We start from the raw sequence: 24,258 nt of genomic DNA on the forward strand, positions 1-24,258 counted from the left end.
GACGAAAACCAGGTCGGCCTGTCCCCTCACTGTGTGGCCCCGCGACAGGTGCCTGTGGGGCAGTCAGGACCGACCACTGCTCAAGGTCGAGCCTCTGGAGGCGGGAGGGGGGTCCCGCTGGGGAGTCCAGAGCGAAGCCCCCGACGTGGAGCCCCGAGCCTCAGGCCGCAGGCATGAGATGCAGACAGTGGGCCGCTGACACCCGATGGCGGAGGCAGGACCCGGGGCGGGCTCGGTGCCCCCGCAGGTTCACCGCTGGACATCCCTGGGCAAGCGTCCCGCGTCCAAGGCCCACACGGTAGCCTGTGCAAACCAGGCATGTGGCCCGGGCCTCCCGAGGGGGCTGGGCCAGCACCACGCAACCCAACCGGGGGAGGCTGCGTCTGCCGGCACCACGGGACCAGCCCGCCTGGCATGGCCGCTGTGCGTAAGACACGGCAGGCGGGAAGCAGTACGACAATGAAAATGCACAGCCACGTGTCCGGCACTGAGTCCACACTCACGCGGCTGTATGGTCTCTACACGCGTCGCCCCGAGTTCTCCACGGCCCGTGGGCGGGCGAGGACGCGGCCCCCTCGGGGAGGCCCGTCTGCGGGACCCGCTCCCCACAGGGAAGCCCACCTTGGGCTCCAACGGCTGGAGGGACCCTCACGTCCTGAAAGAGCAGGACGGCCCCCCTGGCCCCGGACCCCCAGCTCCCACCCGACCAGACCCGCCTGAAGGGTGGACGACTCCTCCAAGACAGAAAGACACAACAAACGCGGCTACTTGGTCTCTGAGTGATTCTAGAATTATTTTCTCCGGCAGACGTCAAGCCCACGCCTGCAAGGACGCCGTCGAGCCGATGCCGCGCTGGCGGGGAAGAGGACGCACGGGCCAAAAGGAGCCCGTCCCTTTTCTCTAATCAAAAGTCAAATATACGCTTAACGTTTTTTTAGCGTGTATTTACTGACTTAGAGCATCTCCGTGCTCAGACCCCGCCTGGTTGGACGTCCTCGCGCACCAGCATCTTCCCACCAGCCCACGCCTCACAGGAAGGCGGGCGGGCTCCTGTCATCACGTTGGCCCTCCATCTCAGGGCTTCGGGATCAAAATAAAAATGATGATAAATGCAGAATTGGAGGACGCCAAGGAAACGTTGCATCGCAGGCGCCAGAGAACTGAAGCGAGGTCACCCCGCAGTCCCCTCCCGCCTCCGTCTCAGGGCCCATGCGCAGCGACAAACGCCAGGGACGGAACGAGGCGGGGCTTCCTCCTGGGGGCCGGGGAGCCTGCAAAGTGGACGAGAGCCTGGCGGCCGCACCGCCTGACTAACCCCAAGACGGCAGCGCACTGCGTAGGGGGTTTCCCCATGACCCGCCACCCACCACCGCCCGGAGTCGTGAGCTTGGGGCTGCAGGAGCCCACATGGTGTGCCAGGGAGGGTGCAGGGTCCGCGGGCCCCCAGCTGCCGTGGCACCTGTCTGTCCCGCCGCGGCTGGGAGGCGAAGCAGGTGGGTCTCTGGGGTCCCTGCATCCCGCCACGGTCCACCTGTCACTCGTGAGGCAGCCACGCGACTCCCTGCGCGCAAGGAAGAGCGTCTGCAGCGGATTCCGCCTACACTGACGGTGCGGCCGCGCCGCCTACCAGCACCAGCCACTGCGCGGGCACCGGCCCACCGGACCGGGCAGGGGCGGCTCACCAGGGCAGGACGCGGACGGGCTTCGCAAACCAAACGCCATCTGTTTTTACGTGAACACGCTGCAGTGATTTCAAACAGTCGAGAAGACTGGGACCTCACATGCGCATGGTCCCCTAACCCTGCTTCCAGAGGCAACGTCCTCGCTCCAGGACATCGGGGAGCAGCACCCATCGGCCCACAACAGTGACGGGTCCCATCATGAGGCTCTTCTAGAGCTGCGCGCCCTACGGCGCCGCCGCCCCAAGGCGACGTTGTACACCCGCCAGGCAGACACGGACGCGAGCTCACGGTACGCTGCAGCGAGTCCAAATCGGCTCCTCTGCCTCACGAAGCCCCTGTCAAGGTCTCCCCATTGTTAGGAGACTCAGAATGCACCCTGGGCGCGCTCTGCAAAGGCGCTTCCAGGTAGACGTCCTAGCGGCCCGGGTGCTCTCGGCATGCGAGGGCCGGGACGGAGGACCTGTGTGTCCTTCCCCTCGAGGGGCAGAGTCACGGGGAGCAGGAGTCTCCAGCCACAAACCTCTGGAGGGAAAGGGAGCCCGGTGGACACGTCCTGCTGCCAAGACACGGCTGCGCAAGGCTAAAAGCGAAGAAGCTACAGGATCCCTCTCTGGCTAAAAACACAGACGGTGGTGATGGGCTCTGGGAACGGAAGTCATTTCTAGGGACCGATCCCACATGAAGACTCTGGGGGGGGGGTATTGTCCTCACCCAGGTCCTGCAGACGCTGCCAGAAGATGCAGGAATCCGGCTGCGCCCACACATCTGCAGACGCCGCGAACACCTCCCTCGGCCAGCGAAGGCCCAACCTCGGGCTCTGGGCCACGACCCCGCCCTGAGCCACGGGTCGGACGAGTCGGGGACGCAAGGAGGCCCGCTCTGGCCTCGCCCCGCCGCCCGCAGCGCTCGCTGGAACAGCGCGTCCAACTGCGAAGGGCGGAGGGCAGCCGCGGAGTCCAAAGCAGCCAGCGCAGGTGTGAGCAGAGCAGCGGCTATGTTCCCAGCGATGCTCCGGGCTGTGCTCCCGGCAGTGTTCCAGGTGGTGCTCCCGGCTGTGCTCTGGACCGTGCTCCTGGCCGTGATACGGGCTGTGATACGGGCTGTGATACCGGCAGTGCTCCTGGCAGTGCTCCTGGCTGTGATACCGGCAGTGCTCCCAACTATGCTCCCAGCTGTGCTCCCGGTCGTGCTCCCGGCTATGATCCCGGCTGTGCTCCTGGCCGTGCTCCCAGAAAACTTCATTTACAAAAGCAGGCAGGGGGCCAGCCAGCACCGGAGCTGGGAGGGAAGGTTCCAGGCCTGGGGAAATTGGGGCTGAAATGCAGCGGAGCGACAGCAGGGGCGCTGGACAGAAGGCAGAAACCGCTCTCAGAAGGCCGCCCGGCGGCAGGTAAGCAGGCGTCGGGCGGCTGGGATCACACGGACCGCTCCTCAGACGTCTGATGTCCAGCACGAGCATCCGTGCTTTGGACTCAGAACTCAAGAACCAAAACTATAAAGGTAAAGTTCGATTCTCGCGTGAATACTTGGAAATTCGACAGTAGGCCTGACAAGCTGCGGCACGTTCACATCCGAGCGTCCGGCCGCCGAAGCATCAGTCCACGCTCCACTCCCACGTTTTAACCTGAAGCCATCACGCCTCCTGCTTTGTGTATTTTTCTTAAGGGTAACAAACGCGGCTTTTGTTTATAGTAAGTAAATAAAATGGGCCTCGTAACAGGGGCGTAGTCCCTTCCTCGGAGCCCTGGAGGCTGCGTGCAGTGGGAATGAAGGACTCTTTGGGTTTGAGCGAGCACATGCAGGATGCAGGGTGGCCTGGTAACGGAGCGACTGTGCCCTGAACACGTGGAGGCGGGGTCTGCTGTGACGTGAGAAATGAGAATACTTCTCAAGTCTTGAGCTTTTGAGGTTTTATAATTGCAGCCGAGGGATGCCCGGGTGGCCCAGCGGTTAGCGCCGCATTCAGCCCAGGGCGTGACCTCAGGGTCCCAGGATTGAGTCCTGCGTTGGGCTCCTTACATGGAGCCTGCTTCTCCCTCTGCCTGTCTCTCTGCCTCTCTCTCTGTGTGTCTCTCATGAATAAATAAATAAAATCTTTAAAAAATAAATAAACAAAAATAAAATTGCAGACGATGGGCAGACGGTGGTCTCTATTTCTAACCGCCCCCATTTCCTCATTGAGCAAAGTCTCACCTCCGGCCCCGCCCCCCCAGACCAGGCTTCTACTCCTCCTCCGTCCTCCATGGAGAGTGTCCTGCCCAGTCCTGCCCCGGGCACTTCCTCCAGGGAGGCCACCCTGACCTCCTCTCCCTCCCTCCTGCCTCATCATCTTATTTGCCAGCTGTCCCACGTCTGCCTCCCCCCACCGGGACTCACGAGCCCCAGGAATCAGGTTGCCTTGTGCAAGGCTGTCCCCCCGGCCCCGATGCCTCGTCCGGCACAGTCGAGCACCGAAGGATGAGAGGGAACTATCCGAGACACGGCCAGGCCCGGGCCGGGTGACTTCCGTGCGGGTGCTCCAATCCCCCCGTAACCTGGACACCATTCACCCTTTTTTACCAGCAGGGAAACTGAGCTTTGGGGGTGTTACGTGACTGCCCCCCGTCCCCATCAAGGCCGCAGAACTAGGGCATCATATTTGAAAGGAAAAACCTGCGTCTTAGAAGTGTGGCTGTCTGTCCCCTGTTCCACCAGCCCCGGGGCCCGTCCCGCCCACGTGCTGGCTCTGTCCCTACAGCGGAAAGCACAGTAATTTAATGCACATGCTAATTTGGGTGCTTCTGTGTCCATAAAAAAACTCTACATCTCAGCAACTCGGTGACCGAGCCCTGTAAGGCACCCAAGCCCCAGCTCCGGGGGGGGGAGCGGCTAGGATCAGAAAACCATTCGTACGCTGAAGATCAGAAGAAACTCTTCTCTATAAAGACTTGGGAGATTTCTCTAATTGCTGTAATTGCAGATTGCTCAAGACTGGGACTCACTGTAAATCATCCCATTTTCTGAGAAATTCTGGAACTGTCATCTGATTTTCCAGGAACGGCGGATGCGAGCTGCCAAGTCTGGCTGCTGGGTTTTTACAGGAGGAAGACTGTGCCATCAAAGGCCACCAAATGGCGTGACCGAGCATTTCCTCCGGGGGGGACGGCGTGGGGCTGGGCTGCCCACCCCGCACTCGCCCACCGCTCCCTGGCTCCTGCAGCGCGGCCTTGGGCCACTGAGTCAGCAAAGACACACGGCCAGCCCGTCTGTGCGGGGAGGCAATCGTCCCTCCGTGTCTGTTCCCTGTCCGTCTGCCCGGCAGGAAACTGAAGACGGGGCGGGGGGGTGGCGAGGAGCGGGCGGTGGCAAAAGGGCCTGCGCGTGTGCCATCAAGCCTGCCCTCCATCAGGCCTCTCCACTCTGCAGCCCGCGGGACAGGACTGTGCTCACTGACTTCCAGGCTGACCACCCTTCCCCCCCAGCTGTGGTTTCCCTCGTCGCGCCCTGGTCCCCTCCCTCTGGGAGTGACGGTGTGAAGTGCAAGGCAGCAGGTCAGGAGCTGCGCACAGGCTGGACCCAGACAACGGGCCGCAGCTAAGTGGCCACCAGGGAGCGGGACCCACGCCCCGTGGATGCAGCCCAGAGCTTGGCTCAACAGGGTGAGGCCCCTTTCCGAACCGGGACGCGAGCACCGGAAGGCAGGGGGCCTGACGCGGAGCTCGCCCGCTGAACGACGCTGCCGCCAGCACCCGTGGCAGCTCTGCGAGGGCAGCGGCACTCTTCTCGGGCTTGTGACCGACGGCGGCCTTCTCTCCAACTCAGTGGTGGCACCGAATGGCATCCCTAGCTTTCAGCCTCTCTAAAGGCTCACGTTCCCTCCGTGCCCAAAACCACTAAAAAGGAATCTCAGCACCGTGATGCGCAAGCAAACGCTCATCACTATCGCCGAGGGTGGACTTGACAGGTTCAGGGCGGGGAAAACAAGTGCAGACATCGGCAAACGTCAGAGCGAGGGGAGGGCACGCGGAAGGACCTCAAACCTGGGAGCTCTGCTGGAGAGAGAGGCCGAGAGAGCGACCGTGAGTACTGGGAGACCTGGAGGGGTTGATAAAGATGGACAAGCCTGGGGCCCCCGGGGGGCTCGGTCGGTGAAGCGTCTGCCTTCCGCTCGGGTCCTGGGATCGAGTCCCAGGGACGGGGTGTGTGCGTCCCTGCTCAGGGGGACGTCTGCTTCTCCCTCTGCCCTCTGTTCACGTGCCTGCTTTCTCTCTCTCTCTCATTCTCTCCCTCTAAGAAATAAAATCTTAAAAAAAAAAAAAAAAAGACGGACCAGGCCTGGCTGTGCATTCCTTCAGGGACACCCCTCCAGATTGAAAAGTAAAAGTTCAAACACAAACGTGGTTGAGAAGATGAGAAGCGTCCCAGGGAAACCCACCCAGCAGCCCACGGAGAGGAGCTCGAGACCCCGGAGGAGCGGGTCTGAGCTCGTCCTGCACAAACACCCCCCCCCCCATTATCTGAGGGAGGACTGCGTGTCTGAAAGGCAAGCCACGCCTAAGCCAAGAGACCTCCCTGTCCCCACTCCTCTCCCCGGGTGCTGTGTCTGCACGGACACTCTCCAAGCTACCGCTGCAACGTGCCACCCGCAGCTTTGGGGCCCAGCAGGCAACAGCCCCAGAGCCTGCTCCTTCCCGACGCCGCCTCCCGTGCCTCCGAGGCAACACCGCACAGCGACGATGACAACAACCGTCTCAAAGATGCCACAGACAAAGAGAGGACATGCGATGAGGCCTCCCAAGCAAAGCAAACCGTGGGAGACACGCGGGGACCCTGCGGGCCGTGCCAACAGCCCCAGCGCACACCCTCCCATGGGGACCCGCCGGTCACGAGCTACGCCTGCGCGCGGGCCCTCGGCCACCACCACGTGCTGGCGGCAGCCGTCCACGCTCACGCCTACCTGGTAGTACGGGTGGTGCAAGAAGGAATCTGGGCAGCCAGCCAAAGCCATGGGTTCCTTCTTCGAGCTACATTTACCGCTCCTCAGCACCTGCAACAAAGACAGACCGTCAGAGCCAGACCAGAGGACGAGTTCGCTGCTCACCACTTGACTGCAAGCGACCCGTCCCAGCGGGCAGCCCCTGGACAGGGCTCAGGCCGTGGGGCACCCGGTCAGGACGTCTGCTCACGGGGCCCAGCCTTCCCTCTGACACAAGCACAGGCTCCAGAGCCCCGGGGGGGTGTCCGTGTGGTCCCGGGCCTGTGGGGCTGTCACAGACGCCAGGGGGACGCTGGCCACGGCTCTGACCACTCGCTCGTCCCCTCAGGGGCTCCCAGGGACCTGGGCTCCTGCCCTCGTTACAACGTTAACACCCCCGAAGACTTTACCTTCCTTGGGCGAACATGGTTTCAGCCCTATTGCAACTAGGCCCCGAGGAGGCGCTGGGTCCCTGGGCCACAGTCAAGATCCAGCGCCGTCACGGGCATCCAACCGCCCCCATCAGCTGCTCCCCGAAGGTCCCGTGGCAACCACCTCTGAGAGCAACAGCCCCAGAAACCGACTTCTGAACCCGTGAAGGCTAACAGCGGCTTCATCAGAAAGCCCAGCAGTTCCTGCAGCGAGCTCCTAGCAGGCAGGAGCGAGGCCCCGTCTTCCCTCCTGCGATCTACTGGGGGGCCACCCGCACGCCCGACGCACCCAGAGCAGGCAATGAGCGTCCCGGCGGGGTGTGACAAAGGCCCCCTCCCTTCTGCTGCAGAGGACAGGGGCTGGGGCGACGGGCGACCAGCAGGTCGGCCTGGACCCGGGCTGGGTCCCCGCTGCCTCTGAACACACATAAAGAGCTCTGCCCAACTTCCATGAAGGGAGCTCCTCCGAGACACATGCTTCCTCTACTCTGCGAGCAAGCAGAGAGCAGTGTGGACCCAGGGACAGTGGCCGCGTCTTCTCTGCAAACCGTCAGACGCGCAAACATCTCAGGAACGGCAGCAACTAACACTCCCCAGCGTCATCAATCCCAGAGGCGCAGGCCCTGGACCCTCGGCTCCTCTCTGGCCCAGCCCCCCTGAATGAGTCATCATTTCTGGCCACGAGAGGCCTTCCCGAACTTCTGTACTTGCCGCTGTCTTTCCAGCTCCACCACCAGCCGACTTACTACACCCTGTAGGACTGAGCTCAGGGATCACCTCCTCCAGGAAGCCCCCTCAGGCTGCCTCTCGCCCATCACCACCGCTCCAAGATGGCCCAGTCAGTGGCCCCTCTGGGCTCCCGGGCCCCACGCTGGACTTACAGCCATCTCTCCACCTGCTACCCAGAACCGTAAATGCCCCTTCCTGGTCTCGCTCCCCCCATGTGACCTGTGCGTCCACTGTGCCCCAGCGCCCACACCAAGTGTGGCCGGGCCCCCGCTTCGCTCTCGGCATCTGAATCCAAGCAACGCAGGTTTCACAACAGGGGGCCCTGGTGGTCACCAGTGTTGCCCCATTAGAGTGGGAAGAAAACGACACAAGTCCAGGACGGCCACCCCACCATGTCCGGGGCCGCTGCCAGCAGGACCACCCCCCCCCCCCAAAAACCCCGGCCCGGCGGAGGCCCGGGTACAGGCGGGCACCCCGGTGCTCCAGGACACAGGCTCTCCTCCGAGGCCGCCTTCCAGAGGATCGACGCAGCGATCGATACCTGGAACCCCTACAACGAGGGAGCAAGGACGTCCTGCTCCTCCGCTTGGGGCCGAGAAGGGCTCAGCTCCCCAACGGCCCTTTACTATGGGAAAAACTAGAATTCAGCAAGGGGCTCGCTTCTCTTAATGAAATTAAGAAGGAGAACGGAAGAAACACTACAGGACACGATACACCGGAGGCTGGGAGCAGTGAGGCCGGAATGAAGTCGGCAAAAACTCAATCCCTGGGAGCCCAATCCCAGAAATCCCGACAACAGCCCCCAGAGAGACCGGGCCAACACGGCAGTGGAACGGCAGCCTCCAGGTCAGCACAGAACTCGGGCTGCGGAGGGCACCCAGCCGCGGGGGGAACCCCACCTGCCCTACCTGAGCCCGACGCCTCGCTCCCTCTCTCCTGCGGCAGAGGCTCTCCACCCCGACAGTCTGTTTCTAGAATCCCAAAACCACGACTCACAGGAGCTTCCCAGGGGAGACTTATAATCCGACGGGAGACAGAGTGAGGATATTCATTGCATCGATCAAAACGGCAAAGCAATCAATGTAAGGCCCGTTTATGGGGTGAAATGGGTTCCCCCAAATTCCGAGGTTGAAGCCCTAATACTCAGAATGCTCACTGTGGCTGAATTTGGAGGTGGGGGGTCTTTAAAGAGGGGATTAGATTCAAATGAGACGTTAGCGTGGGCCCTGATCTGGTGTAAGGAGAGATCCGGACACAGACACGCAGACAGACGGCCATGGGGAGACACGGGGAGGAGAGAGGCCTCGGGAGGAGCCAGCCCTGCCCACACCTCGAGCGCGGACTTTGGCCTCCGGAGCCATGAGAAAATCAATGTATCTACGCCAAGCAGTCGGTACTATTTTGTTATGGTGGCGCTAGAAAACTAATTCCGACCCAAGATACTGAAACACTACTAACCCGTCATTTCAGCTAAAAGGGACAGACGCGGCCTCATTCTGTAACACTTACTACCAGCCCACCTAGAGGTGGTCCTAGCAGTCCTCTGTGGGGCACCAAGGTCGGTTAAGCACCAGACTCTTGGTTTCGGCTCAGGTCCTGATCCCAGGGTGGTGGGATCGAGCCCCAGGTCCCGCTCTGTGTTGAGCATGGAGTCTGCTTAAGAGCCTCTCCCTCTCCCTCTCCCTCTCCCCACCCCCACTATGCACCCACTCCCGTACTCACTCTCTCTCCCTAACATAAATAAATAAATCGCGAATAGATAAATAAATAAATAAAAGTACTCTGTAGAAGTAGGTAAGTGATTAAGAAGCGATCTGCAGTCACGGGACTTGAGTAGAGGTGATCACCCTCTGTAACAGGCATGGGCCTCGTACAATCTGTTGAAGGCCTAAGAGCAAAGACTGAGGTTTCCCAGAGAAGGGACCAGGCCTCAAGGCTGTAGCAGGCTCCAGCCTGAGTCTGTGGATTGCCCGCCTGCACCACGGACTTCATTCAGACTTGTCAGCCCCTACAATCGCATGAGCTAATTCCTTAAAATAAATCTCTATACATACAATATGTGTTGGGTTTCTCTGAAGGACCCTGACATATACACCCCAATCAGCCGTGACCAGCTCCCAGGACCCCACCGTGATGCCTGCTGTAGGACCCTCTGTGCCCGCATGGGTATGAGGACGCTGCGTGGACAACCTGCCAGCCCCCAGCCTTTCTCCAAACACAGCTTCCACTCGTCAGACTGCAGCCTCACTTTCCAGGGATGCTGGTTTTCTCCCCGTCACCCACATCCCCGTAGGCTTGTGTTAACATCCTGCTGGCTCCCCCTTCCTGCTGCAGAGAACGGGCCCTCCTGGCCACGTAAGGACCCTCTTCGCACCCATACTAAAGGCTGCCCTGCTGCCCGTGCCTCCTGCTACTATCTCCCACACTCCTCCCGGCTCACTCTGTGTGCGCTGCTTGCCCTGCCTTGCATGTCTCCGGAACCCTTGGATGTGTTCAACATGTGGAAACATGTTACTTTCCCCCAAAGCTTCACATTTAATGGGTGCTGGAGTGCCAAAAGTATCACATAAACATGCCAACTTTATTACCTAAATATGACCTTTGAAAGTATTTTCCAAGTGAGATTGCTTCTCAGCCAGGAAAATACACATCCCATAAGCCCTGTTGAGTAGGTCCCGCTGGGACAAGAAAACTATAGTTAGATACGGTAAAAAAAAAAAAAAAAAAAATCAGAGTAACTCTGGCCTCCAGTGGAATGTATCAAACCCATGGGATGCCTGGGTAGCTCAGTGGTTGAGCGCCTGACTTCGGCCCAGGGCGTGATCCTGGGGTCCTGGGATCGAGTCCTGAGTCAGGCTTCCTGCAGGGAGCCTGCTTCTCCCTCTGCCTGTGTCTCTGCCTCTCCCTCTGTGCCTCTCATGAATAAATAAATAATATCTTAAAAAATAAATTAAAAAAATAAAGTATCAAACCCAAAGCTAACATTGTATTTAATGGTGAAAGATACAAAGACCAGAAACAAGGCACTGGATGCCAGCTTTTGTCTCTTCTACTCCACAGTGCATTGGAAGTTCTAGCTAGAGCAATAGAACAAGAAAACGAAATTAAAAGGCACCCAAATCGGAAAGCAACTAATACGATCTCTGTCCACAGATGACATGATCTTACCCACGGAAGATCCTAGAGACTCCAAAGACACGCACACAGTCTAAAGCTAACAAATAAATGCATTAAAGTTGCGGGATGTAAGATCGGTAACCTAAAATCAGTTGTGCTTCTACACTCTAACAACAAAAAATCTGAAAACGAAAAAAAAATCTGAAAAGGAGATTAAGAAGACTGTTCAAGAATCACAATTAGGAATAAATTGGAGACAAAAGACTTGTGCGCTAATACAGATGGTGCTGTAAGAATATAAAGAAGATATAAGGAAGAAAAGCACCCTGTGTTCAGGGCTTGGCATATTTAATACTGTTCAGATGATGATAATACCCAAAGCAACCTACAGATTCAATGCAATCCCTCATAAACTCCCATTGGTCAATAAAAGCTTTCTAAAATTTACATAGACTCTCACAGGACTCCAAATAACTTAAAAAAAAAAAAGTCTTGAAAAAGAACAAAATTGGAGGACTCACATTGCCCAACTGTAAAACTTACTATAAAACTTAAGGACAGCCATACAGACTAGTGGACTAGAACACAGAGCACATACATAGACCTCATATATAATGATGGGCTGATTTTCAACAAAGGTGCCAGGACCATTCAATGGGGGAAAGGACAGTCTTTTCAATACATGGTTTTGGGAAAATTGGACAGCCACATGCAAAACAATGAGGTTGAACTTTTGACTCATACTATCAATAAACACGAATTCAAATGAATCAAAGACCTAAATATAAGAATTAAAAGTATAAAACTCTTAGAAGAAAACCCAGGGGAAAGTTTTCATGATGCTGGACCTGAAAATGACTTCCACGATAGGATACCAAAGGCACGGGCAACGACGAAAGACAAACTGGACTTCATCAAAATTAAAAACATTTGTGCAAAGGATACAATCGAGGGAGTGAAAAAAACCCACAGAGGAGGACAAAAGAGTTATGAATCATTTATTTGATAAGGGATTAATATCCAGAATACATAAAGAACACCTGCAACTCAACAATAAGAAAACAGACCACCAACTTCAAAAATGGCCAAAGGACTTGACTAGACACTTCTCCAAGGAAGACATGAAAATGACCAATAAACACAAGAAAAGATGCCCCACATCGCTAGTCATTACACGCACACCGAACCACCATAGGATGCCACACAAAATCAAGTGTTGGTGCAGATGGGGAGAAACTGAAACCCTTCTATATGGCTGGTGAGAATGTAAAATGGTGCAGTGTCTGTGGCAAATGGTAATAACTCTTCAAAAAATCAAATAGAGAATTAACATAAGTTCCAGAAATGGTATTTCTAGGCATATACCCTAAAAGAGGTGAAAGCAAGGACTCACATACACCCATGCGCAGTGGCATGCGTACGATAACCAGACTATAAATAACCCAAGTGTCCATCAACAAATGAACAGGTAAGCAGAGTACAGACCTCCATGCCATGGACTATTATGCAGCCTTAAAAAGGAACATCGTTTTGATCCATGCTGCAACACAGGGGACTTTATGCCAAGCGAAGCCAGTCAGTCGTCAAGGCACAAATACTGTAGGATCTCACTTACACGAGGCGCCCAGTATAGAAACAAAAGGCAGAAGATAGCAGGGGCTACGTGGGTACAGAGTTTCTGCTTGGGATGAGGAAAAAGTTCTGGAAATAAGACAGCCTTGACGGTCACACAATCTTGTGAATGTACTGACGTCCACAGAATTGCACACTTACAAAAGGCTAAAACAGTAAATTTTAGGTTTCATGTATTTTTCCCCATTTCTTAAATATCAGAAGGATGGCTATTCAATGAGCTTCCTTTAACAGACTCAACAACTTTCGCTAAATATTTTTAAAGATTTTATTTATTCACTTAGAGAGAGAGAGAGACAGAGAGCGTGCAGGAAGAGGGGCAAAGGGAGAGAGAGGATCCCATGCAGACTCTGCACTGAGCATGGAACCCAACGCAGGGCTTGATCCCACGACCCTGATCATGACCTGGGCCCAAATCAACAGTCAGATGCTCAACTTGACAGGGCCACCCAGGCACCACCACCCCACCCCCACCAAATTGTTTTTTAATACAACCATGAGATCCAGCAGAATTTCTTAGGATGCTCAAACTTGAAGATGGGTAAAGCAATGATCGCAAATTCACTTTTGTACAAAAAAAAAAAAAAATTTTTAACCACCACGTTTCCCGATCACTTACTCTGCCCCTTGGAACCTGCTGATGGCTTGTCCATTTTGGTTTCTCTTGATCAGCAATGCTCTCTCTCAGTTATGTGACTCTGCAGAACCCAAACATCCGGCTGATGGAATGGAGCCCCCGCCACAAGCCCCCCGTAAAACCCACCTTCCTGTCCATATCTGACAGAGTAAGAGCCCTTGTCATTATCTGCTCTCGTGGAAACTCAACCTGATCCTGAGCAAAAACGAACCTCACTTCTAAGTGTCCTACAAGAGGACAGGTTTGAGGACATCCCGTGCCACTTTCCAAAGAGTTCCATATTTAAAATCAGCGGATGAAATCACATCGAAATGATGTGCTCCATACACTGAAGACAAGCCCACAGGCAGCGAGATGTTTATACCTACCACAATAAAAGGGTGTTCTCATTAACAGCTGCAAAATGACTAAGAAACTGTACCAATAACCACTGTCCTTTTCCTTCCTTCAATTAAAAGGGTTCCTGACAGGGCCATCTCCCTGTGCTGCATTCAGGTGTCTTTTTGATTACAAATTTTCTCCATTGCCAGATGACATTATAAGGAATATATTGGAGTTTGTCCTCCTTTTTTATTTTTTTAATTTTTTTTAAAGATTTTATTTATTTATTCATGAGAGATGCAGAGAGAGGGGCACAGACACAGGCAGAGGGAGAAAAGCAGGCTCCATGCAGGGAGCCCGACGTGGGACTCGATCCCGGATCCCCAGAATCACGCCCTGGGGGTGCTAAAAAAAAAAAAGCTTTTATTTATTTTTAGAAAGTGAGGGACGGGAGTAAGTAAGGATAGAGGTGGAGAGAGAGAGTGAAGCAGAATGCCCAGTGAGCGCGGAGCCCAGTGCAGGGCTGGATCCCATGACCCCGAGATCGTGACCTGAGCTGAAACTAAGAGTCTGTCGCTCAATGGGCTGAGCCACCCAGGGACCCCTGAGTCTGTTCCTTCTAATAAATTCTGAACTTGTAATAAGAATTTAAATAATCTTCACCATGAAGTGCGAACCACCTTCCTTATTAGACTATAGTTCAGAAAACCAGTCCGATCAAAGCCAAAAGTTTGCTGATGATTCAAGAGCCAATGTATTTCTCAACAACGTCAATATTTACACTTCTGGTCCAGCAGCTGAACTTCAACAACGTTGTGTTCTTTTTTGTTGCATGTTTGTTTTTCCATTTTAAGGGCAACTTCTACCCAATTAAAACGATACGACTCTTAAAATTTTAAAACACTGCAGCAAATAATGCTTTTCCTGAGACTCCAAAGACCGGCACACACAGGCCTCTCTTCACGTCACAACCAACTGCAAAGCACGTCTGTGGCAGGCTTCAGCTGCCCTCCCATCGGGATGCCTCTGCACACTGGAAACCTCGACCACGACGCCGACAGGCGCGCTGAAGGACCCTTGCATCTCAGGACACAGCCGGCACCTCACGCCTGGCCGTGTTGCCAGCGTTCACGCTTCCTCTTCTGTGCCGTTTTCCTTACTAAACACGCGTGACCTGCTAACTTGATGCCCGGCACGACGACGATGGGAGGCCACCCACGATCTGAAAACAGGGCCGGGCTCAGGTTTGGACTTACAGCCCCTAAGTGCACTGGCTTCCTCCGCACGCCCGCCCGCCAGGATGGAGACTGCGCCCACGGCCCTGCCCCCTCTGCCCCTGCCTCTCCCCACCCGCACCCCTCTCCTGGCTTAGGGCAGCAGCCCGCTTAGACATTCCCTGGCAAACACCTGAGCTCCCGTGCGCGTCACCTCCTCTGACCTCTACTCTTAGAAAAACACGACTCCTCCGCTTAACGCGACCACCCATCTCCAGGACCCCTGAGGTCACCCACCACGCAAGGTGGACTCTGTCCCTTCTTACTCGGCCACAGATCCAACATGTGCATTTAATACTGCGGGAAAACCCAGTACGTCTCCTCAGGGAGCCACGTACTGTCCAGCACGTCTGCTTCCTGCTCCCTCCTCACTGCCCCCCTCTCAGGACACTCGGATGACGGCCAGCTTCTGACACCCGGCGGAGGAAGTGCGCTAGCTCACAGCCAGCACCTGACATCAATCCTATTGCACTTGTTAGCAAATGCCTTGTTGTCCGGCCAGGACAGCACACAGTGGGGACTCCAGAAGGCTCTGCACGCTCGCGGGGCGAACTAGCATAACTTCCCGGTGGACAGGCTACATAGTAACACTGAATTTAAAAATAAAATCAAGCAAAAGCTGCAAGTTTTAAAAATCAATCACCGAGGGATTTTTTAAAAAGGAAGCTATACCTTCCATAAAAGCCAGGGACCCACTGTTTTACCAGGAATGATGCATCTGACCGACGTTTGTGGACATATTAAGACAATCACTCGCGGAGCTGAAAACAGACTATTCGCATTCTAAATCATACGAAAAGCCTAAAAAGAAACGAATACTACTTCAAACGTCAATGGGAAAAGAGAAACTGGGCGATGAAGACAGCATTCAAGACAGAGGCAATTTATTCTGAAGATGGAGGACGTGTAGCGATAAATGTCAACTATCTGATTCCCTTCTTTCCAAACTAATATTCAAAACATTTTAATATTAAAAAAAAATACTCAAAGCACACCAGAATAGAAATGCTTTAGAAAGAGAGCCAAGAAGGGAGGGACAGAGACAGAGCGGGCACAGACACAAGAATAGGACAAAAGTCAAGCGCGGTGACAAGCATGGGGACAGGGCTGTGAAGCGAAGGCCCAGGCAAGATGCTCGTGCCAAAAGCAGAGCACACGGACCACGTGTGGTTAACGCCCAGGGTCCGGCCTTTACCCTCCGCACAACAAAACATCTGCAGGCAGGGATCTCACGCTAAATGAACGGACGTTATGCTTTGAGAAGAGACTTACATTAAAAACAAGAACTCTAAATAAATAAATAAATAAATAAATAAATAAATAAATAAATAAATAAAATAAAATAAAATAAAAAATAAAACAAAAAATAATAACTCCATATACAAAACAAAAGCAAAGGAATACAGTGTTTATTAATCATAAGGTAATTTTGTATAGATGGTAAAAAAAAAGAAATGAATTTGGAGACTTCAATGGAATCAGAACTTTTATCACAAATATATGCCAAAATCAAAATAATCTTAAAAAAAAAATCCTTGGGCAGCCCAGGTGGCTCAGCGGTTTAGTGCAGCCTTCAGCCGAGGGCGTGGTCCTGGAGACCCAGGGATCGAGCCCCACGTCGGGCTCCCTGCATGGAGTCTCTGCCTGTGTCTCTGCCTCTCTCTCTCTCTGTCTCTCATGAATAAATACATAAAATCTTAAAAAAATAATAAAATAAAAAATCGTTACGATAGAAAATACTGGGGAGAAAACAGACTGCAACCCACACTCCTTCCACCTTCACCCCTACAGAAAGCAAGCCATGAACTTGGATGTTCTTGCATCTGATTATTTCAACTTGTCAAGACAAGAAAATAAAGAAGATGATTCCCAAGTGCTCACGTAGACCGGGCAGCAGGCTAGGTAGGGATGTGTGTGTGCAAATGCACACATGCACCCTCCTCACACTAGTATCATTCCTGCTGTTGACATGAGTAAAATCAAGTTCAGTGGGCAAGGTCCTGGGGCCAGAGATGGGAAGGTGACAGAGGTGACAAGGATGTGATGGAGGATGTGATGGAGCTCAGTCCAGAAGTCTACGCTCTTAACCAGAACCCCGAAGTCCTCTGCTTTTCAACTTAGGGTCCCTGGATGGACAGCACAGGTGTCACCTGGAAACCTGCACACATACGGGTGCTCCAGCCCAGATGCTGACCCCCTAAATCAGAAAGTGGGGGTGGCCCCCAGGCACCCTGCATCCGAGATCTAGCACCAACCGGCCGGGGCACTTGAGGCGCCTGTGCTGCACCCCAGACCAGCAAAAATAAAATCTTGGGCACACGAGCATTGTTTTAAGCTCCCTGGTGTCCTTCAAGCTGAGAACCACTGCCCTCATCTCTTTTCTTTACATGATTAATCCTTTTTTATGATGTTCGCAAGGGGGGAAATTGGGGAGAAAATTGCAATGAAGTTTCGAGGAGTCGCATCTCACTTTCTGGAAGCCGGAGGAGGGAACCTCCCACAACTGTGTGAAGTAACCAATATAATCAGTTCCTCAAAATGCCACAGCTGGATCCTAAGGGCCAGCTTCCCAGCGGGAGGCTGCACCTGGTACGTTCTCTGCCGTTTACAAATCTACAAATTTCCTACACAAATAGCAAGAATCTGTCCTAGAACACGGATGGGTGGAAAATGGAGGAGGGAGGCAGGCCAAAGAGCTATCCCAACTGCCTGCAGCGGAGAATAACTTCAAACCTCAGGGTTTTAGGGACAGGGTCTGGACTTGACCCTCTGCAGGAGAATGACCTTTGACTTTATACTCCCAGTCTTCGGTAACAGACCTGTTTGGAATATTCTATTCAAGTATCCACAGCGCCTTACGTCTAAGTGCTCCGGTCAGCCTCCTGCCAACACGAGCGACATCTCCAGAGGACCCTCGCTGAAGGCCACACTCCTCACTTAGGTGCTTTGCGAGGAGCATCGAATCCTCAAACGATCCACATGGAGACACGGTAACTGTCCCCCCAGACAGGCCCCCTGCCTCTGCTCGCCCCGCAGACCAAGCGTGAGGTCAGTCCCCGGGCTCCGCTCTGCGCCAACCCAGAGCCCGGGTCCTGAGCTCGGATGCACGGTCCCCGGGAACGGGGTTCAGTCCCCGCAAGGAGAGGAGCGATGCTGGACACGGATCTTCAGTTTCCAGCTGCGTGAGCCCCGGGGTCTGGGCGTCGCGCCTCCGCTCCTGCCCCAGTGGATGCACAGGTGTGCGGTCATGTGCTAAGTGCAGGACGGGGCTGCTAACCCAGTGGGACGACGGGCAGAGGGGCCTCCCAGCCTCCATCGCAAACCCACCGCCCGGGGAAACCACAGCGGCCCTTGGGTCACAGAGACCGAGGGGCTCTGTGAGGACACCACACGCCACCCTTCCATGCCCGCCTTCCCAGAAGTGACGGGTGGGACACCCTCCGCGGTGGGTGAACACAAGCAGATGACGAGAGCAAAGGTCCATCTGCGCAGAGCCCCAGACAGCTCCGAAACCCGTGAGGAGACAGTCGCACCTCACACAGGAGGACACAGGCGCTGAGATGATGGATGGGTGACCGGTCAGGGCTGCACGGTAAACGCGGGACCTCGCCAAGAAGAGGTCAGGTGCTCCTGCAGAGAAGGGCATCCCACCTGGCGTGACTGGGGGACAGCACGGAGAAGAAAGCCACTGTAATCGTAAGCTGGATTAGGGGCCCCTGGGTGGCTCAGGGGTGGAGCGTCTGCCTCGGGCTCAGGTCATGATCCTGGGGTCCCGGGATCAAGTCCTGCTTCTCCCTCTGCCTTCATGGGCGAATGGGTGGCGTCAACACCACTGAAACCCCTCGGATTTGCCTTGACTGCCTGCAAATCCGGTTCTGTAATCGTCGGGAAAGTGACTCGGATCTTGTCAGAAAAATTAAGCAAGGTCTGCAAAATTGTGCTCGGATTTAGACACTTTACAGAACAGACACAGACACAAGTCCTTCTGACCAACACCTCAAAGCGTGGCCCTTATTTGTACGACGAAGCTCACGTCACTGACGGGGACCTTGCAGCTAAAGAGAGCTCGGGAATCTGCAGCCGGAGACCTCTAGGGAAGCATGACGTACTGAGGATGGGCGGCCCCGGACCCGCGTCATCTCAGTCCGTCGGGGACCTCGCAAAAGGCCCACAGCCTCCTCCCTTCCCTGTCAGCCCCCAGGTCCAGGGCCGAAGCTGTAAGAACGCTGGTCCCCGGGGCTCTGGAGGAGGGGTGTGGGTTCCCTGACCCCGGCAGCCCCACGGGGGTGACGTGGTGCTACTAACCCGGCTAACCCGCACACAGGCTGCTTCCTGCAGGTCGTTACGACTGCAGACCCGCCACTGGCAAGTGACGCCCAGGACACTTGGGGGGGGGGGGGGGGCGCTTATTTCTCACGAAAAATGCTTTGGAGCTGTTAAGTTTCTTTTTTTTTTTTAAGATTTTATTTATTCATAAGAGACACACAGAGAGAGAGGCAGAGACACAGGCAGAGGGAGAAGCAGGCTCCATGCAGGAGTCCGATGCGGGACTCGATCCCAGGACCTTGGGATCACACCCTGAGCCGAAGGCAGATGGAGCTGTTACGTTTTGTGCCAAATGCGGGAATTCTGTATTTGAAAACTGAGTATGATCACCGGGTTTAAGTCTCAAAAGCATTAAGGCTGCTCTGCCTTCCAGAGCTTTCCCAGGATTGCCGGTGAAATCGGCAAAGTAAACCCGTCTCCTGGGTGCTCTCGCATCAGATGCGCATGGGCTCCAGGTCAGGAGAGTGAGCCCTGCTTCCGCTCGCTCCCTGGGGCGAAGCTCAGTCCTGCGGCACGTGTCAGAGAAGGGCCCGGAACCTCGCCTACGACGCCACCGCTCACGGCGCTGGGATGGCGAGCTGCATCCGCGGCCTGCATCCCGGGTTCGGATGTTTCTGACAGTTCCAATCCACATAAATGTCATAAATAAGTCAAATGTCAAAAAATGTCATAAACAGACACCCCACAGGGCCACCAGGGCTGGGAGGCTAGCAGGTTCGCAGAAGCATCAAATTTGGATCTCTCTCTCTTCAGGCTCCACATCCAGCATGGAGCCCGACGTGGGACTTGAACTCACGACCCTGAGGTCAAGTCCTGAGCTGAGATGAAGGCTCCGATGCTTAACTACCTGAGCCACCCAGGCCCCCGACACAGTTTTGGCTCAGGAGGCTCTGACAACGTCTCAAAACCACCCAAACACCTTCACTTTAGCTACATCAGCTTGAACTGAAACTAAGTCTTTTCTGATGAATAATCACGACGTTCAGTCCTGGGTAGGACTTACATCCCTCACCACTGAGGGAAAGAGGCCGACCCCTCTGGGGGAGGAGGTGACAAGCTCTGCGGAGAATCAGTCTTCTTTTTTTCTCTCTTTTTTTTTGGGGGGGGGGGGGTCCTGGCACACAAGAGGGGAGGGGCAGAGGAAAGGGAGAGAGGGGATCTCAAGCTGGCTCCACACCCAGAGCACAGCCCCACATGGGGCCCGACCTCACAACCCTGAGCCCAAATCAAGAGCCACCCAGGCGCCCAGGTGCCCCGAGGCCGTGCCTTTTCTCATATTCTGAGGACCAGGATTCCAAAGAAGAGAGGCGGGCACCTGGTTAGGTCACAAGACAACCACGACCGGGCCCCAGGAACCACAGACACCCAGTTCTTCGGATGCTGAATGGGGCGACTGCGGCCACCAAAAGCAGCCTGCAGGGCCCGCCCTGTCTCCCCACACCTGAAAAACCCAAACCCCTGGATGGGGGTGACACGGGGTACCTGTCCCCCGCTGGGTCGGGGGGAGACAGGGCCACCTAAGTTAAAGGCCTGGCCTGCCTGACACGGGGTGAGGTCACGACCTACGTGCTCCGGACCCTCAACATTCGGGCTTTAGGCAACAGGTCTGCATGGCAGGGATGGGGGCTTGGGGACTAGAGCCCTCAGGGGAGGGAAGCTGGTCCTCTAACAACACGGGGACATCCGCTCGGCCACAGACTCCGCGGGACAACAGCTCCGGTCTCACGGACAGGGAGAGGCCACCCCTCAAAAAAAAGGGAAAAAAGCTACTAAGGCATTTCTTTCCAGACCATCATGGAAGTCCTGACTGATTTTTGGAAGATGCATAACTTCAAAATGCCTATTTTTTAGGAACTTTTGCTTCCTCCGTGAAAGAACGTCAAAATGGTTCTCTACCAACTAGATGATGCCAAAACCCTCCCGACTCCAAAGTTCTGGAAGTTTACAAACATGATAATCCCATGAGACTCAGATTTCCATGCACGTGTAATTGTAACACACAATTGAATTTGAATTTCTTCTGCATAAAAAAGAGACCGATGGGTATCCACGCGGGCCACGCTCGTCCGACACTATCAGGGGCCCAGTAAGTAACCACCGGGAGCTTTTCGATTTGCAGAGTGTGTCATTTGGGGAACACTTGTCCCTCCGGGTTCTAAAAGCTGCAGTAACTCCGGAAGCGATGCGTCCGGGTGGACCAGCCCCGTGGGTCACCCCCCGCCCTGCCGTCCGCCCCCCGGATCCTCAGACACCGAGTCGCCCATCAGGAGAAGCTGTGGCAGGACTGGAGCGCCACCGTCCTCCGTGCCCCCCCGCCCATCCCGGCCCAAGCCCTGCGGCCTCTGAGAGCGGGAGCCGTCGAGCAGCGAGCACCCCCGTGACGTCTCTCCATCCTCCTTCACTGAGGCTGCAACTCCAGGGGGACGGACCCTCCTCTCCCTCGGGAGGTTCTGGAGCATCCCGCCAGCCCGGCTGCCCCCGCCTGCAGCGTCCCAGGCACCCGGCCTCCGACAGGCCAGACGGAAATGTGCTGAGGACGGCTGGAGCCCGCAGCCTGCGGATCCCGGGCAGGAGCACGCGGGAGCCCGGCGTGGGGAAGGGGCTGCCTCTGCGACCCCGGGCTGAGCCCCGCAGCAGGACGCCCTCTGCACGACTCCCGACACGGCCACAGGCTGCCTCGTGGCAGGTGCGCTCATGGGGCAAAGCTGCTCCGAGGCTCCATGGGCTTCCATGTGGGGGAAGGACCGAGGACCAAGGGTGACCTGGGTGTCCTCGCTGCCTCTCGCCTCTCTGCACCTGAGCAGGTGCACACGTGAAGGCCTCCAGGGTCCTCCTTCCAGGCTTCCGTCTGAGCGCCACCCTGTTGAACGCTTCTGTTGGAAGAAGATCCCCGGCTGCAAACCCGGGGACCCTGCCAAGCCTCACTGGGGCTGAGGCATCTGGAAGAGGTCAGCATGCAGCCCTGAGGCTCAAGAGCCAACAGCGGGGAAACCCGGCGCCACGCTCACCCCTAGCTCGGCTACGACGGCCGCCCAGCGTCCCGGCGGTCCAGCCAGGCCCCGAGCCGACGCCGGAAGCACCAGGTCTTTCTGTCACTGAGACGCACGAGCCCCAGCCTCCGGACGCGGCCCATGGACAGGAGGACAGGCAGGAGCCAGCCTGGATGACTAGCCACGCGGCCCCGGGAGCAGCCACTGCCGACCGCAGGGACGGGCCTTCCAGATGCATCTCGGCTGCCTGAGGACAAGGCACCTGCGCTCCGGGCGCCACCTTCAGCCCGCGGAGACACGGGCAAGGTAGGTAAGGCAAGGGCACCCCCAGTGGGCGGCCGCCCCGCGCACCAGATGACAGGAATGAACCCCGCCATCCCCACACTGCCCGCGCAACTCTCCCGGGGCCCCCGGCTGCAGCCCTGCCCTGCGCAGCCCCGGGCGGCCAACCCACTCTCCAGCCTGCCGTGGCGACACAACAGGCCCCGCAAACACTGTCTGTCTGCAGGCGGGGGGTAAGCCGATGGGGACGGGGACCGGGATGGAGCCACCCAGGGACAGCGCTTGGCGACGGAGAGGAGAAGCCTCCGCTGCACGCCCCGCCACAGATGCATCTCAGAACTATCACGGGGGTGGAAAGAGGCCAAATGAAGTTAGTTCCTTTATGCAACAATGAGAAAATGCAAACTTGGGACGGCTTGGGGGGAGGGTGGGGGCTCAGCGGTTGAATGTCTGCCTTCAGCCCAGGGCATGATCCTGGGGTCCCAGGATCGAGTCCCACATCGGGCTCCCTGCATGGAGCCTGCTTCTCCCTCTGCCTGGGTCTCTGCCTCTCTCTCTCTCTCTGGTCTCTCTTGGATAAATAAAATCTTCTAAAAAAAAATTTTAAAAAAGCGAACTCATCTGGAGAGACCGAAAAACAGATCGGGGAGAGGATGGGAGGGAAGGCTGGCAAAGAGGACACCCGTCGCCCCGACCGCGGTGAAGGCTTCATTCACGGGCCTATAGTCACATCGAGACTCGTCACACTATACGTTTGAGGCACAGGCAGCTCTACTGCACTTCAATTATACTTTTTTTTCTTTTTTTTAACGAGCCAACACTCTGGGGGAGAAGGGGCTATCTGGGGATTCGGGGGTGGCCAGGAGCAAGCCCAGTCTTGTCTCTTGTTCCGTGCGGTAGCACACACCGTGCCTTCACCTGGGCCCCGGGATGGGAACAGAGGGGTTCCTGTAAGCCTGCAGACACTTCAGGCATCGATCGATACGTCCCGTGAGCTTCTGTCCAGACAGCTGACGTAGCGGACACCGCCGACCCAGACACCGAGCTCACGCCGGAGCGAAGCTGACCTGGCACGAGTAACGTCTCTATGAGCACGTGACGGCCTCCCTGAGCTCAGGAGCATCAGCTCTACGCTTTGGGGCCCGTGTGAGCAGCAACCTTACTAGAGAAAAGACCGAAGTGTTGCACCAGGGACACTGCAAAAAAGGACACGTGTTTAGGGTCGGAGCTGCAACAGGGAAGCACAGCTCCGCCCAGTCCTCGTCTGGGAGCGTGCGTGTCGGGCAGTGGACATGGTGGGACCCAAGTGACCAGCAAAGTGCCGTGACACTGACTCAGGGTCACAAACTTGTGTCAGTGGCAGGCGAACTCACGAACAGGTGATCACTGAATAACGTGGAGAAACCCACGTTCCCTACACCTGGGCGTCTGCATCCGCAAAAGGGGGACAAGCTGTATCTGCCCCCGAGGACGGGCGTCGTGAAGAGCAATCGCGTCCGTGCACAGAGTCAGCAGAGACCGGGCAGCCGGAGCACGACACGCCTGGTGATCCGTGCGTCCACCGCTCATGTCCCCACCGTCGGGCCTCATGGTCCCCGCAGCACACACTCCCTGTGCCATCTCCCTCCCCACCTGCTCCTACATCCAAGGACAGGGCCGGTACCGCTCCACTACAAGCCGAGAGCTGTCGAGGTGCCGCGAGTTCACGCCCCGTCCGAGGCAGCGGGGCCGGGACCCCCGAGACTCCACGTGAGCTCCGCATTGGCCACGTTCCCCCGCGGGCGTGCTTTGTCCAAGCTAACGCTGCTCAGAACCACGGGGTGTCAACACACGACGCCTGCTTCCGTGCACGTAAGCGCTCCAGTCCCCGAAGCTCTCACAGC

At 56.0% G+C, this 24,258-nt stretch overlaps 1 protein-coding gene across 3 annotated transcripts in view; it reads right to left on the reverse strand.

Moving 5' to 3' along the window:
• Window positions 1–24,258, reverse strand: part of GRB10 (growth factor receptor bound protein 10) — a 155,841-nt gene that overhangs the window by 96,007 nt on the left and 35,576 nt on the right. For all 3 annotated transcript variants that reach the window (XM_038562607.1, XM_038562609.1, XM_038562608.1), the window contains one exon: window positions 6,619–6,708. In XM_038562607.1, the coding sequence (XP_038418535.1) occupies window positions 6,619–6,669 (51 nt within the window). In that variant the 5' untranslated portion in view covers window positions 6,670–6,708. Of the gene's footprint in view, window positions 1–6,618; window positions 6,709–24,258 lie in introns of those variants that run through there.

Source organism: Canis lupus, chromosome 18 (genome assembly GCF_011100685.1).
Source record: "Canis lupus familiaris isolate Mischka breed German Shepherd chromosome 18, alternate assembly UU_Cfam_GSD_1.0, whole genome shotgun sequence".
NCBI lineage: Eukaryota > Metazoa > Chordata > Mammalia > Carnivora > Canidae > Canis > Canis lupus.